General features: G+C 39.0%; 1 protein-coding gene across 9 annotated transcripts in view; it reads right to left on the bottom strand.

Annotated features, from left to right (window-relative positions):
- MAST4 (microtubule associated serine/threonine kinase family member 4) overlaps positions 1 to 16,872 on the bottom strand; it is a 610,913-nt gene that overhangs the window by 46,027 nt on the left and 548,014 nt on the right. For all 9 annotated transcript variants that reach the window (XM_066376307.1, XM_066376251.1, XM_066376317.1 and 6 more), the window contains 5 exons: positions 15,838 to 16,047; positions 10,863 to 10,964; positions 7,663 to 7,795; positions 2,838 to 2,905; positions 759 to 844 (listed from right to left, as the gene is read on the bottom strand). In XM_066376307.1, the coding sequence (XP_066232404.1) occupies positions 759 to 844; positions 2,838 to 2,905; positions 7,663 to 7,795; positions 10,863 to 10,964; positions 15,838 to 16,047 (599 nt within the window). The remainder of the gene's footprint in view (positions 1 to 758; positions 845 to 2,837; positions 2,906 to 7,662; positions 7,796 to 10,862; positions 10,965 to 15,837; positions 16,048 to 16,872) is intronic.

Here is a 16,872-nt window from a genome sequence, read left to right as displayed (position 1 = left end):
GAGATTGTTTATTGCTCTCCATATTCAGATAGAGCTTAATTAAACTAGAGTTCCTGGGCCATCAAAAATGGTTCAGGACATAGTTTGTGTAGTAATTACCCTTTTAAACTATTTGTCAGTAACTCAAAGGTATAATGTCACTACTGACCCTATAAAAACAGATTAAGGAAGGGGACCACTAATGCCATCAGATTATAACACAGAGTTCAACTGGAAAACAATCCTGGTGTAATATAGAGATGAAAAGAAATGTATTGCTCTTAATTTTCAACCAGCTTTCCTACTTAAATACTTTTCTACTAGGCTGACTGGGAGTCAGACAGGAAGTATTAGCTAATTCTCAAGCAGTAATGCTATAGATGAAGTTATACATATTCATACACACACACACACACACACACACACACACACACACACACACACACATATCAACCAAGAGACAGTTACTTCTGAACCCAAAACGGCAGAATAAAGGAGTTTTGTAAAAGCAGGGATATATAAAAATTTTCCTTTACTTAACACATTTTTACTTTTAAAGTTAGCCTCTCTGATCCTCTACAATAACTGCCAGCCACCTGATATATGCTCTGATGCAGTATCCAGTGAAAAATGATGTTGGCTGCACGTCATACTCATCAACGAAGGAGCTGCAATCTGAAAACTAACGTCCCTATACGACATCTCTGACATAAGATAAACGTGAAGAATATATTACTCAAGTGTATTAAAATACAATAGAGTTTTCCCGAATTACTCACCCGTAGGCTCCATTGCTAATCAATTTAATAGTTTCAAAATCACTTTCCCGAGGTTTCCTTCGAAGTTTCAGGGAAGCATTAGAGCTCTTGGAAACAAAATATGAAAGTTAAAAAAGTTGAAAAATCAAGAATATGATTTTAATAGCCAAATAAATAATATTTGAACTACACGCTCTGTTAACACGTTGCAGCGCCACATTCTAGCCGTACTCTAGTAACCTAGGGGACAGCTTTAAAGATCAATTTCCCAGAGCAGCAGTTCTGACAAACTACTCTTGACAACAACATCTAAGTTTCCCTCAAGTGAACTCACATTCCCAGGAGGTAAAGGCACCAAGTTTTTGAAATTCTCAATTTTAATTTACCGCTATTAACTATTCAGGTGAGCCTCATCCTGGTCTTTTGAAGTTTGAGATTTAAATCCAGAATGCCAAACCTTTCCTCTGGTTTCCACTGGCCAGAAAAGAACAGGCCAGGGTGGCTGTGAGTGCCGTGGCTTCTCCGTCCCTGACCGGAGCACATCTGCTTCATCCTGTGGCCGACTTTCGTTGCTTGGAAAAGGTAGTCGGCAATGTATGAGACACCCTAACATGGAATGTCCACCTTTCTTTACTTCCATACCATAAGTCTTACCACGGTTTAGATATCAATTCTCCAAAAGAGGGCTCTTTAAAAAGTTTGGTTCAAAGGACAAGAACAAATAAAATGCTATTAAAAATATTTTTCCCCATACCCCATGTATTCCGAGCATTGACCGGCCTCTTTGCTCTTTCCACGGAGCCTAGAATACCTTTCATACAATTTTGGAAGAAACCCCATCCTCCCCCATTCAGTGCTGTCATCCACTGGCCCTGCCCACCACTCATCTGTGGAAGACTTGGGTACCCAACTTCCCGCCTCCTTCTGCCCATGTTCTCTCACCATCCGGGTGACTTCACTGTCTACACAGATAGCTCACCCTACTCCCTGGCCTCTGGGCTCCCTATCTCCTCAACTGAAACATTAGCCCTCTCCCCTAGCATCTACTAGCCTCTGGCCATAGGACCTGGGTCTAGGCATCATCTGCCAATGCTCCATCTCAGAAAAAGTAATTCAAGACTGGGACCAACTTGTCTCATTAACTTCTCCATCAGAGAGTGACCTCATTTAGACCTCCACCTAAAACTCTTCCTCCAAGTGCCAGGAGATACCACATCCTATATACAGCTACTAGTTTGATGGCTCTTCTTGGATATCTCAAAGGAACTTCAGTCTCAACACACCGAAAATTGTGACAGTTATAATAAAACAAAAACAGCTGCCATTTATTTTAGCATTTATTATGTGGTGTTGTCCTAACCATTTTACACAAACTATCTCATTTAATCTTTTGTATCTATTCTACAGATAAAAAACCTGAGGCACAGAGAGATCCCACAGTTAGTAAGAAGTGGAGCCAGGTTCCAAATCTAATGACCTGACTCTAGAGTCTGGATTCTAAGGCTACACAGTGCATAATGTTCCCTTGGTCTGGAAAGCTCCCTCTGCCTTTTCTCATCCTAGTAACATCTCACATCTCAAGCTCAGTGTCATTTCTTCAGGAGACCTTTGGGATTGGCAAGGCTAAGGTAAATATCTTCATGTTATGTTCTTGTAGCACATGGCCCTTTTTGTTCACAAATCTTATTTAAATCTATCATTTTAATTGTTTTTGCATGATCTTTGTGTATTTTATTATTTCCAGAGGTGGATTAAGGTCGGTTGAGGCCCGGAGCACAGAAGAAAATATTGGGCCCCTTACATTAGAAAAAAGTGTAAAGTTGGGGTTTTGCAGGCCCTTCAGAAGTCGGGGCCCAGGGCGCGTGCCTGCTGTACCCACCATTAAATTTGCCTCTGATTATCTCCCAGTAATGAATGCAACACTTCCCTGGAAGCGAAGAGCCTCTCTCTTTAAAGAGAGGAGCTAAAACTTTATGCCTAGTGCCTTATACATGAAATGCACAGTAAATATTTATTGAACAAAGTAATTAACACAGCCCAAATCTCCAGATGCCATAAACAGAAAAACTAATATCATATTTCATCAAGAAAGATACTTACACTCACTGATTCATCTGTTTCTGGTGTTTCTGCTGTCCCACTATTATAGTTCCCCAACTGAGCCATTTCTAAGTTTAAAAAAAAAAAACACAAAGTTTAAGTAAAACAAGGCAACTGCAATTAGTCGAGTACCATGCAAAAACAACGAAAAAAAAATTTCCAATATATATAAAAAAATTTTACTCGATACTCCAATAAACCCATAGGAAAATCTTAAATACAATGGCAAGAGCCAACAACTGACATTTGGAAATTGTTCATTACAAATCCTTCCATGGAATCTCATTTCTATCTTTTATAATCATCTGTATATTGTACTGTGTGTTCACCACCCCAAGTCAAGTCTCCTCCATCACCATCTATCCCCCTTTATCCTCTTCTACCCCCCACCACCACCTTTTTCCTCTGGTAATCACCATACCATTGTCTGTGTCTATGAGTTTTTTGTTTTGTTTTGTTTTATTATTGCTTAATCCCTTCACCTTTTTCTCAGCCTCCCAAACCCCTCCCCTCACAGCTATCAGTCTTCTCTCCATATCTATGAGTCTGTTTCTATTTCTTTCATTTGTTAGTTCATTTTGTTCATTAGATCCCACATATAAGTGAAATCTCTGATGGGCTTATTTCACTTAGCATAACTTAGCATACTTTCCAGGTCCATCCATGCTGTCCCAAAGAGTAAGACTTCCTTCTTTTTTATGGCTGAGTAGTATTCCATTATGTAAATGTACCACAGCTATTTTATCCACTCGTCTACTGATGGGCACTTGAGCTGCTCCCAAATCTTGGCTATTGTAAATAACACTGAAATGAACAGAGGGGTGCGTATATTTTTTTAAATTAGTGCTTTGGGTTTCTTCAGATATTCCCAGAAGTGGAATTGCTCGGTCATAGGGCAGGGCCCTTTTAAATATTTTGAGGTAAATCAATACTATTTTCCACAATGGCTGCATGAATCTGCATTCCCACCAATAGAGCATGAGGGTTCCTTTTTCTCTGCATCCTCACCAACACTTGTTTGTTGATTTATTGAGTGCCATTCTGACAGGTGTGAGGTGGTATCTCATTGTGGTTTTAATTTGTATTTCTCTGATGATTAGTGACATTTTCCTATGTCTATTGGCCATCTGCATATCCTCTTTGGAGAAGTGTCGACTCAGGTCCTGGCAAATATGTTCTCCCATTCAGTGGGTTGTCTTTTCATTTCGTGGATGGTTTCCTTTGCTGTGCAAAAACCTTTCAGTCTGACGTAATCCCATGGAAACTTATGTCTAATGAACACTAGACACAGGCACTCGAGAGCTGCGCTTCTGCTCTAGCTAGCGGGATTCACTGGCTAACACAATCCCCAAAGCTTGGAACCAGTTTGGGGGTCAATGACTGTGCTTATTATTAGATATCCAAGACAGGCAAGTCTTCCCAGACTCTGACAGGCATCAAAGAAGCACTGACTACAGCTCAGAAATGACTCAAGTTCTGGTGAGCATCCCTTCTTCCACTCCTTCAAATTCACTGAGACAAGCCCGTCTAGTACACTGAAAATACGCAGTTTGTCAGAAAAGAAGTAACAGTAGTGGTTAAGAGGGATTTGGAGATGAAAAGATGTGGGTTACTGCCACTATCAGCACTTATTACTGACCTTTTAACCTCAGGCTCTTACCCTATAAGATGGTAACAATATTATATATCTTTTAGAGCTTTTTATGTGTATTATTTATGCTAATGCATGCAAAGTTCTTAGCATGCAGACTAACAAAAATTAAGTGTTCATTGAATACTGATGGTTATTTAATATTATTGATTATATCCTGTAGTCAATACAGGGCTGGATGCCACATGCTTGACACCAGCTTAAGTATTACTCTAGTGGTCTAGTTAAAACAGACAAAGGCATCTAATTATTCAATCCACACTAAAATGCACCTTTGGAAACTCAAACCTAATGTATTTCACTGTTTCTTTTTATTTTTATACTTAAAAACATGTTTTATTTAAAAAAAAAAAAAAAAGGCTGACCAGACAGTGGTGCGGTGGATAGAGTGTCAGACTGGAACGTGGAGGACCCAGGTTCGAACCCAAGGAGGACCCAAGGTCATCAGCTTGAGCATGGGCTCATCTAGTATGAGCAAGGCTCTCCAGCTTGAGCCCAAGGTCGCTGGTTCAAGTAAGGGGTCACTCAGTCTGCTGTAGCCCCCCGGTCAAGGCACATGAGAAAGCAATCAATGAACAACTAAGGTGCCACAAATGAGGAACTGATGTTTCGCATCTTTCTCCATTTCTGTCTGTCTGTCCCTATCTGTCTCTTACAAAAAAAAAAAAAAAAAGAACATGAAAAAATTTTCTCCAAAACTTTCATAGGGGCTATCTCTGAGTGGTAGGCACAGGTAATTTGCATTTTCCAATATTTTCAAACTTGAACATGTACAATGAAACATTACATTTTTTTAGTTATATATTTTTGTATATATTTCAAATTATATCTTAGGCTCTTATTTCATATATCCATGCTCTTATAAATATAACCACCCTTTTGGGAGGAGAGATTACACATAAAGATATGAAGCAAAAGAACATTGGAGTGTTGTCTCTGGATGGAAATAAACTCCAGAGTTGACAATAACTGGAGACTGACACTCGCTTTCCCAGTTTATCTGTAGGGAATATTCAAGAATAAAAATGAGATCAGTATAAAGTATATAAGCTTTCTTGGTATCATTCAAATGCTGTCAACAATCCTATATGACTAGCACTTTAGATTTATGAACAACGAGGTGAACTAAAACGTATTCAGTGGGAGGGGCTTCCCAGGAAAGGGGCGATTTTAATATTGTTTAAATAAAATGGCAAAAGCAGCTCACAGAGATGAACTCACATAACCCTAAAAACAGCCGTCAAAATAAGTACTACTATTACCCCATTTTTATGGAAAGAACACTGAGACACAAACAGGCTTATCAGGAGCATGGCCCAGGTCACAAAGCCTGCAGTGCTGGCCACCAGGGTACAGTCCTGGGCAGTGCCAATGCAGCCCCTCACCGCTCACCTTCCAGGTCAGGCCTTGGAAACATCAGTGTAGACAGAGACAAGAAGGGAAGCAAATGTAGACCGAAGTTTGTAATAATCACACCTTATGTGATAACAAATAGGCTGATACCTATCCTCAGATATGAATCAAGAAAATTGTGCTGAGAGTAAAAACACAACTCCAAGTGATCAATTTGTATTTCTAAACTCAACCCTTGTCAAAGATCACAACTAATTTTTTTTGACGCTATGAAGGCACAAAAATGGGCCTGAGATTATTCACCAACGGAAACTCAGCCTGCAGCAATATTCACTGGCAGGTAGGAAGGCTGCCAGGAGCTCTCGCAGCCTACACGTCAAGGGCTGACACACACTTCACTGTGCCAGTGTGAAGAGTCACTCTAATAGGTTCTGACAGCCTCCCCACTCCAATTATTTACATAAAAAAAATTAAAAAATGGTTCTCTTTTCAATAGAACTTCTGCTAAATAACTATTATCTGCGAAATACATATTACTTGTAAGCAGTGGGTAGTAATGGGACGGAACCAAGAGTCAGCTTTTGAAGCAGGAAGCTAAGGCATCATTTTGTAACGCCTGAAGAGATTTTTAAAACTCATCTAAATACCATTAAACATCTGCCCTTTTTATTTCATTGATTTAAACCATTTCTGAAGACTCATGATTCAAAAAGGTAAAGATGGTAATTTAAAAGCCATGGGGGGAAATCTCTCCCCAGGGAACTTTTCAGGAAGGCAGCCACCAGTCTCTGATAAGTGCTGAATCTGTTGTGGTATTGCTTTCAGTACAGTATGAATTTTTCTGGCATTATCTCCCAGTAATGCATGCATCATTTCCCTGGAAGCAAAGATCAGATTCTGGCCGTAAGTGCAAACCAAGCAGGGGGAACAGGACAGCGGGGCGAGAGCAGCGGGCTCCTGGCTGTGGAGGGAAAGATGTCTGCACTGATACTCGCCGTCATTACAAACCATTTAGCAAGACAAACATGTCTGCAAATTCAACTCAGTGAACCAGGGAGACAATTCTGAATGAAGGAGTCTATGACTGTTCTTGAGTCTTTTTCCGCAGTACAAAACTGAAATGTTTTAAATGACAAACCCAAACAATCAAGAGCAGGAAAAGGGAGGGGAGGAGTCACTTCCCAAGATTAGATTTTTTTTAAAAATCACTAATAGAGTGCTTCCTCTTCTTTGTATTTAATAGCATTAGACCTGTTTTTTCATTGGAATCAATCGTAAGTCCTTATATAAGCTTTAAGAAGCACTGTCCCCTTACTGCCTCTCTTCTGTATTACTGTTGTTCAGGTCTTTTTGAGACAAGTAAGCAAAAAAAACATCTACCCACACTGTATACGATTTAAAGTAATTGATCATCAATTACTTCAACTTTAAATTACTTTTAATTTAAATGTCACTTTTATGTTAATTATAATTAATTTCTTTCACCACCATTTTCAATATTAAAAGCACCATTGAGAAGAACTCAGCTGAGCTTTGTAAGAGAAAAAAAAGTACTTAAAGAAGGTCGAAATCTAAACCCTCCAGGACACTGGCCCCGTCCAGCCGACAGGACGCCAGGATTTCAAGGTGCTCTCTGTACTCTAGAGAAGCACAAAGTGGGGCATGGCCACTGCTCCTTGGGACTCAGTCGGTAGCTACTTCCTTCAAATTACAATTGGTCCCCAAATTTGGACTTCTCAATAGACAGAGCCAAACCCTGAGAAAAAAAAAGATTTGTCACTAACTAAACAAGTGAAAGTGCAGCCCAACCAAGGTACTCACCTTCCAAAGGATCCTTATTGAGGCCCAGCTGGCTAATGATGTACCTTGGAATGTCAGTTTTAATACCCTGACCTTCTTTTGCATGGCCCTCTGCTGCTTCCAACAGGTAGTAAAATTCTTCAGGATCAAATTCCTAGCAGAAGAAAAACACAAATGGATACTTCTTTGAGCCAAAACTGTGTAACGTTTCATTACATAACTCCCATTCACAATCAGTTGTTGAATGCACATGGTTGTGGGTTATTTATGCAGAAAGGAGGCAAGTGGCTTTTAAAAAAATATGTAACTCTCCTTTCCTTCTCGAAACCTATTCATTCTTCTAAGACAATACATTTACATACTTGGTAACCCAAATAAAAGAACTAGGTATTTCCAATTTCCTTGTCACGCAACTTTGAAGGTGCAGTACTATCTACAGTTCAGATATCTATCTTACTGAAAATAAACAGGTCTGAATTTTTAACTGTGTCTTTTTAGCAAAGTTGTAAAGTCTGGTAATCTTATCAGAAGATTCCGTGTCTTTTCCACACAAACATTCACACACAAAAGAAGTAATGTCAAGACACGTTCTGTCAAAGTTTTGCAGGAAACTCCCTTAGTACAGTAAGAAGAAAAAGCTCAAAATTATCAATCCACTTTTCATCAGTAAACTCTAAAGTTAAGTCATTAACATTCATGCAACATGAAGGTTAACAAAGAAAAACACAATATCAGTGTTTCCGATGACCTCTGTCTTTTTAACCCTTTTAGTATGAACGTTCATATATGTCCTCGTGCCTCCTGACCATCCAGAGTACAATTGATTTATTTTTAAAATTTGTAAGGCAACATTAAAAAAAAGGCAAATGTATGTTCTTCTTGTTTCCATAAATTGGTCATCAAACAAACATGATTTTAAGTTAATAAAACCATAACCGGAACTAATTTCATTTTTTGAAAAAAAACTCACTCCTAGGGGGTCAGCAAGCCTGAGAAAAACTTACTACTCAAAGGGTTAAAAAAAATTGGTACCATACTGTTCCCATGTATTCTTTTTATTTTTTTAAATTTTTTTGACAGAGAGAGAGTCAGAGAGAGGGACAAATAGGGACAGACAGACAGGAAGGGAGAGAGATAAGAAGCATCAATTCTTTGTTGTGGCTCCTTAGTTGTTCACTGATTGCTTTCTCATATGTGCCTTGACTCAGGGAGGGGAGCTACAGCAGAGTGAGTAACCCCTTGTTCAAGCCAGCGACCTTGGGCTTCAAGCCAGCGACCTTGACCTTTGGGCTCAAGCTAGCAACCATGGGGTCATGTTTATGATTCCATGCTCAAGCCAGCGACCCCACACTCAAGCTGGTGAGCCCGTGCTCAAGTCGGCGACCTTAAGGTTTCGAACCTGGGTCCTCCACGTCCCAGTCCGATGCTCTATCCACTGCGCCACCGCCTGGTCAGGCTGTTTCCATGTATTCTTACTTTTACTTGGTGTCTGTTGCTTCTAGCATGTAGTAAAAAGCTTTAGGATCACATCGCTCTAGATGGAAGCTGTGAGATTATGTTTTATAAGAAATTATGCTCACAGATTTAAAGCACATTTGCTATTTTCAGTTATACTTCCTAGAATTTTCCCCCCAGAATTATTCCTATTTTGACTAATATCCCAAGTAGGCAACTTTGGAATCTCTGAATTTCACCTGACATTTTCTTAAGAGTTTCTAAAAACCATATATATATATAAAAGCCTGCTGCAAATGGAGTAAAGCCAAAGCAACATATTCACTGGGTGCCCTTTCTATAGATCTGCATTGACAGGCAGAACACCATCAGTGGGAGAGCCACCCCCTAAAACTTAGCAACCCCAATTTCAGCTGAGCTTTCAACAGTACTGAAAGAAGCCACATTTGCAGGTCAACTTCTGAGTGCATCGGTCTCTAGCTTCAAGAGGCTATGCTTTTACTTTTCTTCCTCTATTTAGGAGTGGTGACTGTAAAAGGTTCATTCCCTCTTTTAAGGCAAGATCTTCTCTAAGCCTGTCTGCTGCTGTCCAGAGAAACAAGTTTAAATGCTCACTAGTATTTTCCCCCAAATGAAATCACTGCAGGCGGTACATGCACATGGTGCCTAACTCGAAAGGTACACTAGGAGAATAAAAAGTCTTCCTTCTCCCTTACGCTAGGAGAATAAAAAGTCTTTCTTCTCCCTGCATTTGCCAGCCACACAATTCTCCCCCTCTCCCGAGGCATCTGAGTATTTCTGTCCCTTCACCCATCCAGAGACACTCAATGCCAAATGGTACTTTTGATTGTTCTAAGCCTCCTCCTGGCCATTGATGGAAAGACTGACTCCACCATGCCTCTAACCTTCTCCTCAAGATTTCTCTTCTACTACCTCTCATTATGCATTTGTATGTATGATATTTATGGGGCTCTGAACATGTCACTATTATAAAAAGTTATGAATGTTAATTAATTAAAATACAGGCAAACCATAGCAAAGGCTGCACACAGAGTTATGAAATACTTTTATGGCAAGTACAATTTAAAAGTGAGTTTTGGTAGTATGGTAAGCCCTTTAAAAAACTATTCTTATGTTCAAAGCTTCATATTTGGTTAGTGTTGAATGAAATCTTAATGAGAATTACATATAACAAAATAGAAGTTTTAAAACAGAAAAATGATCACTGACAAAAAAAATATATAACTGATAAAATGAACTGATTTCTAAAAGTCTCATTTCTTCAGGACTGGATGAGACCCTGTTGTATTCTCCCAGATAAACTGCTGACTAGAATATATTTCTAGCACGTCACATTTTAAAAACAAATAATTATAACCATAAGACACTGTATAGCATAGCTCTGATTTCCCTCTCTCTGCATCTTGGCAACACCCAAAAGTGAGGCTCAGCAAGTCTGTGAGTCAGCTGTGACAATGATTATACTGAGATAAGGTGACGCATGTATTTCATGATCACCTGCTAAGTTTGAACCGAGTGTGATGTGACTGTCACTGAATACAGCACAGTCCTAGAACTCTGACTTAAAACCAGAAAACAAAAATCACATATGGATGTCATCATAAATATTCACAACTGTACCTGCTTTTGGACTCTTTCTTTTTAGCTCTGTGGTCTTTGAAGCCAAATGAAATTGGAGCTTTCTGATGGTCATGGCTTTCCCACAGTTAACAATAAATAATGGAGTCACATCTCGGGAAACTTACCAGGCACTCTAGTAACCGAGCAGGGCGGGCAATCACAATCAGGATCTTTCGGACTAGTTGTTTAATAAATGCCAATTCACCACTTTCTGAACGATCATGAGCCTATGAGAAAGCAATGAGAAGAATGATGACACAGCGTTGCTCCATTAAACAGAAAAGAAAATCAGCAAACCATGCTAATTAGATAATTGCAAAGAGTCAAACATGAAGTGATTTAGAAAATATTTTTAGAAGATTGATAAACCAACGTTATCTCTACATAAATGGATACTATTAAACTTCCATATATACAAAATGGCTCCATTAGCTAAATTTTAATTGCAAAATATTGATTTATTCTCTCTGTTAAAAATCAAATGTTTAGGGTTTCTAATGTGAACCATGAATGAAGGAGACATTAAAAGTTTATGACACATTAAGTACATGGTACAAAAAGAGGGGGCAGCTGCTGAGGAACCTTGATTTTCCAGATGTAACATCTTAAATGTATGGAATGGCTAACAGAGTGGAGGACTGCTCTTGTTATCCAAAAGATGGGTATCTAACACATTCATGAAACAGTTCACATATATAATACCTTCAGCCTATAAATTAGTTATTTTGTAACATGTAAAAAGTGTGCATTACTTTTTATAAATGTTGGATGGATAATATTTAAACTTGGATATATACATATGACTTCAATTTCACATACTGAATAAATAATACCTAGGCACACAACTCAATAAATTTTAACTGACTTAAAATTCCTTAAAATTTTATTTTACCTGTTGCCTACATATGAAATCTAAGCACAACAAATATCCTAGAAACAAAACTCAGTTTATTAAGAGCCATCTTAATTTTCAGTGATGTTTTCTTGAAGAAATGAGGTAAATCTGCATCAAAGCAGATATAAAACCAAAGTCTTAAAAGTTTAAATGTAAACTCCTACAATGCATGGTTTTTGGTTTTAATTTTTAAATTTTTATGATTTACTTTCCTCTATTAAAATTCAAGGTGATGCTGGTACGACAGAATATAATTTCACAGACACAGTAAGAAACACTTCAAATCATTCCTGAAGGTGCTTTATTCTGACAAGAATCTGCTTTCCTATAAAAAAAAATTGGTTATATTTTTTAAATGGTTATATTTAGTAACATGACTACCAAATTTAAGCAACCAAATCAAAGGCAATTTTCTAAAATGTAGGTACAATAATTATATACTAGCAAAAGCAAGTCAGCTGGCATTAAAAAAACCACCCCCCCCCCCCAAACAAGGGAAAATGACCACTGGTGAATAATTTTAGAATACAGTGTGCTCAAAGCAAACCAACCAGTAACTATAACCAGTAAGAATGCTGTGACATATATAAGAAGATAGACATAATATTTAAACTGATCTTTTTATAATAAAAAGATTTGGAAAATACAATGAATGCCAAGAAATGTGGTTATATGCTTTCTTTAGTTTATCCTTAACCAAAACTAAACAGACAACCTTAAAGAAGAAACAAAAAATACTCATCTAACCTCTTGATTCACAATTTGGGCTAAATGCTGAATTTTCTTTTACTATAGTAATTACTGCTTTATAAATTCAGAAATGTAAAAACAAAAAACAAAATAAGAGACTAAAAAGCCAGCACATGTTTTGGTGGTCTCTTCAAAGGGAAACAAGAACTCTATGTCTTAAATTTTTTTTTAAATAGTCAGTTTAGACTAGGCAAATTCCATTTTAAAAAATTGTAATAATAATCTGTTCATTCTTACTTCTTACCATAAATAAGGCCAAAACATACAATGGGTTATATTAACTCAGATAATATTTTATCTACTAACATTACTGGGGAAGAGGAGGGAAACTTTGTTAAAATAACTTTAACAAAACCACAAACACAACATGAGAAGAGTACCATATTTCCTCATGTATAAGATGCACCCTTTTTTGAAAAATTTGGGGTCTATAAACAGGGTGCATCTTACACAGTGATTGTAGATTTTTTTAAACTTGCATTTCCCACTTTTTCACGCTTAATAAGGAGCTGTATAAATTTAATGATGAATAAAACTTGAGTTCAGTAACTTCATGTAATACATTTTTCCCCCCAAATTTCAGGCCCAAAAATTAAGGTGTGTCTTATATATACATGGGGAAATATGGTAATATTTTCTTGGCTGTCAACAAGCAGCTCCAATCCTCACTGATACCTTATGCTTATATTTTAAGTGTTGGCCACTACAAAAAGTACTGAGACCCAGATTTGAGGGTGAGTTATAGTTTCTTATGCATTTTATTTTCTTGGGCTAAATACACCTAAGTGGGGGTGAAAAAAACGGAGACACAAAGGCATTCATTGGGAATTGACCTAGATGTCAGCACTTTAAAAGGCATCAGTTAAATCAAGCTACCCACACCTCAAGGAGACCTCGCCTGGGGATGAGAAAGATTGATAATGGGAAAAATGGCTGGGACACAAGCCAGGCAGGCAACACTGTTACAGCTGGGAACTGACAACAGTGACATCGTGGGGAAGGCAAAGCAAGTTCCCACAATTCCACTCTCTCCAGAAGGGGTACATTCCCCTGTGACCATTTAGCTCCAACTCTGAAAGGACACTGTGAATGTGATTCCAAAGATAGTTTTGATTTCACAAAAGGACTGAAGGAAATGTTTATCTGTGAAGATAAATAAGAAAACATTCCTATTCATACCCAACAATGCCCTTTATGCTACAAGTTTCTATGCTTCTCTGCCTCAAAAAGAGAAATTTCTCTAAGAATAAGTTATTTTTTTATTATATGGCCCATTCATATAATTTTTGAAACCCTAAGATTTTTAATTGCCATGAAACAATCTGTTAAATCTCTCATAGAGATACAAAATTATGTGGGAGATCTCAATGTAAGCAGCTTTTGAAAGCGGCTGCAACCTTTCTAGGGAAAGCCCGGAAGGAAGGGAACTGGCCTGAACTGGTCACTGTGGTCATCTCCTGGGCCGGAGCCATGGCGTTCGAAGTATCTCACAGAGGCGGACCAGATTTCCCCTCTTACCTGCCTCTTCTGTTTAAAAATGCTCATTTAACAAGTACAATTTTCAAGGTATTCTTATAAAAATTAACATGCATAGTGTTTCCTGCTTTTTCCAGAAGTTGATTTGCTTAGATTACTAAACAACAGATCCAATATTTGGGCGTGTACACAAGCCACATGCATCTTCTTGCTCCTACCCTGCCTTCCTCCCAGTTACTGGGAAGCCAAAGAAACACCAGGCACGGAGTGAGGAACCAGGGAGTTAGAGGTGATGTGGAGGTAATCCCTGCACCTCAGAGAACCCACTGCATGCCGGTGATGTGAGGCTCCAAAACAGGTCACTATGGTGTACTGTAGCTCAATGCATTGCGGTGAAGAGTATGACCATGGGCCACATTACGGTTTTTACTTGTAGGCAGAATGGAGCCACTAAAGGATGTAAGATGGTCTTGCAACTGCACAGAGGTATGAAATCAAGGGGTGAAACATGAAAGGGGGGCAGACAAGTGAGGATGAGGGCTTGAGCCTGGTTAGAGAATAGGAGGGAAGAGTTGAACTCACACCAGTGAATTCAGGGAGAGGAAGTCAGGAGCCATGTATTCAACATATGGAGTGAGTCCTCCCATGCACTGGCCTTCTCCTAAATGAATATAACAGACAGCATCTCTGCCCACACAGACCTTCTGTTCTAGTGCGGTGCTACTCAGACGGTGGCCTGGAGCCGGGGTCCAGCCCATGGCCTGTTACCAGGCTGCTGGATGAGCACAGTCACGGAGAGTAAGCAGCCGACAGCTCTCACAGCAGTTCTAGACTGCTGCAACCCCCGACGCATGGTCACTTTCCTGTAAGCTTTCATTTTAATTCATAGGTGAACTGATTCATATCAAACTGGAAATTAACAACTAAAAATTAAAACAATGTGTTCCTTCCCAACCAGTCTGAGAAACACTGCCTTAGTGAACTAGGTTGAAATGTAAGAAACGGGGACAGAGACTAGAAAACTTGGGAGGTTTAGATGAGAAAGGGAAGCTAATAGTGGATTCTACCCAGAGAGGGACCTTCCCATCTCACCGCAACCAAATTCAGTAAGGGCAAGGACAGATGGATTTCTAGGTAAGTAGGATGCTAATATTTTCCTTCCGTTCCATAAGATTATTCACATATTCATGCTTAGAGAAAACCACCCTCAATTATGTTTACATGGGCATAATTTATTCCCTATGAGATACAGAAATACAACATACCCAAATATATAGGCTAAACAGCTTTTGCTTGTAGGCTGTAGCTTATCAATTTCAATCAGACTAGCAATACAGTACCACGCAGTAATTCCACTCCACCACCCACATGCTCCTCCTGTCCTGAGTATTATCAAGAGCTAGGCATGCAAGAGTTAGACTTAGATAAGACCCGTGTTTATCTGTCATTTCCAAAATTGGACATTTTGTTAGAAGAACTGATTCTAATGAAAATATCATATAAGTTGCCATCCACCAGCCAATACCACATGCAGGTTAATTAATAGGACACACAGTCTGGAAGACGCCATCAAGTTCCCATTTAGCTTCTGCAGATATTAGAACTAGATAGCATCATCAAATAATACACATACACTCAGGCAATTTAGAATTTTATGGCTAAGAGAGGGGAAATCACTGCTTCAAAATCCTTTGCAATCCACTTATCCTAGAGCCAGATTGTTGGGTCCCAAGGTTCCTGCAAAGGTTATTACATTAACTGTCTATTACTACAAATAATGACCAGAATCAATTTAGAGCAAGTAGCAATCAGGTTTTGATTTTTTGTTGTTTTAATCCCTTCTTCTTCTTTGCTTCCCTGGAATATAAACTCCATCTCATGGTTAAAAGTTGTTAAGCATCTCATGATATTTTCTTTTCTTCTTTTCCAGAGGAAAAGCAAAACAAATCAGAAGACTTTAAGCGCTGCATGGTCCTTACCTCCTGTAGCAACTTATCTAATTTGTGCTGTAATTCAAGGAAGTATCGTGAGGTGATGAGACCCTGGTGGGATTTATCCAGGCAATCTCGAGCCAGCTCGATAATCTGATGGTGAGTGAAACTCAGCACGCCGTCTGCCAGGGGCAGAACATGGTCAGGAGAGTAGCTGGTGACGATCTCCTTCAGACGCTCTTCCATCTGAGCCGTGGCCTGGACGAGAGGTACACACCGAGGTGATGCAAGGGAACATACATCTGGACAATTCCGTCGTCATGTTTATCTTGTATTTTCTGAGGCCTCCACAAGTTATTAAATATAACTCTAGAAATTAAACTTAAAAGAAGCCTCGCTTCTGTGTGATACTACACCGGGGCATGCATGTCATTACATGTCCCTCAAAAGCCATGGAATGTACACACCAAGAGCGAACCCTCATGGAAAGGATGGACTTTGGGACAATTATGACGTGTCAACGCAGGTTCATGGGTTGCAACAAATGAACCACTCTGGCAGGGGATGTTGATGGAGGGCGTTGTGCATGTGTAAGGTCAGGGAGTGCGTGGGAACTCGCTACTTTCTGCTCGATTTTTTCTGTTAACTGGAAACTGATCTGAAAAATAAAGTCTATTTGGAAAAAAAAAAAAAAAAGAAGTTGCACCGTGTGGAAGAAAGATTTGAAGTATATAAGGGAAACTGAATATCCAAGGTGATAACTACTTTCCTCCTATGCCCTACCAAATGAAAATGGTCCATATAGCCTTTCTTTGGATAACTTACTGTCTGTGAAATGTTATGCTTTCATATCAATATTGAGCTCTCTCAAAGAGATAGTCAAAAATATCAACAGCTCTTTCCGTATATTCAGAAACCAGGACTGCTGCTGGAGTTCCACAGGGCAGGCCAGGGTTTGTTCTCCTGGCCACGTTTCCACGTACCAGCAACAAGCATCCTACACCGCCTTGCTCCCTTTCTCAGAGAGCTATCCCACGTGCAGAGGGCCAAGGGGATTCTTTCAGTAATATAAACATAAAATCT

The sequence above is a fragment of the Saccopteryx leptura genome, chromosome 1 (assembly GCF_036850995.1).
Source record: "Saccopteryx leptura isolate mSacLep1 chromosome 1, mSacLep1_pri_phased_curated, whole genome shotgun sequence".
NCBI lineage: Eukaryota > Metazoa > Chordata > Mammalia > Chiroptera > Emballonuridae > Saccopteryx > Saccopteryx leptura.
Note: the sequence above shows the minus strand (reverse complement) of the source record. Positions and strands in the feature narration are given on the sequence as shown.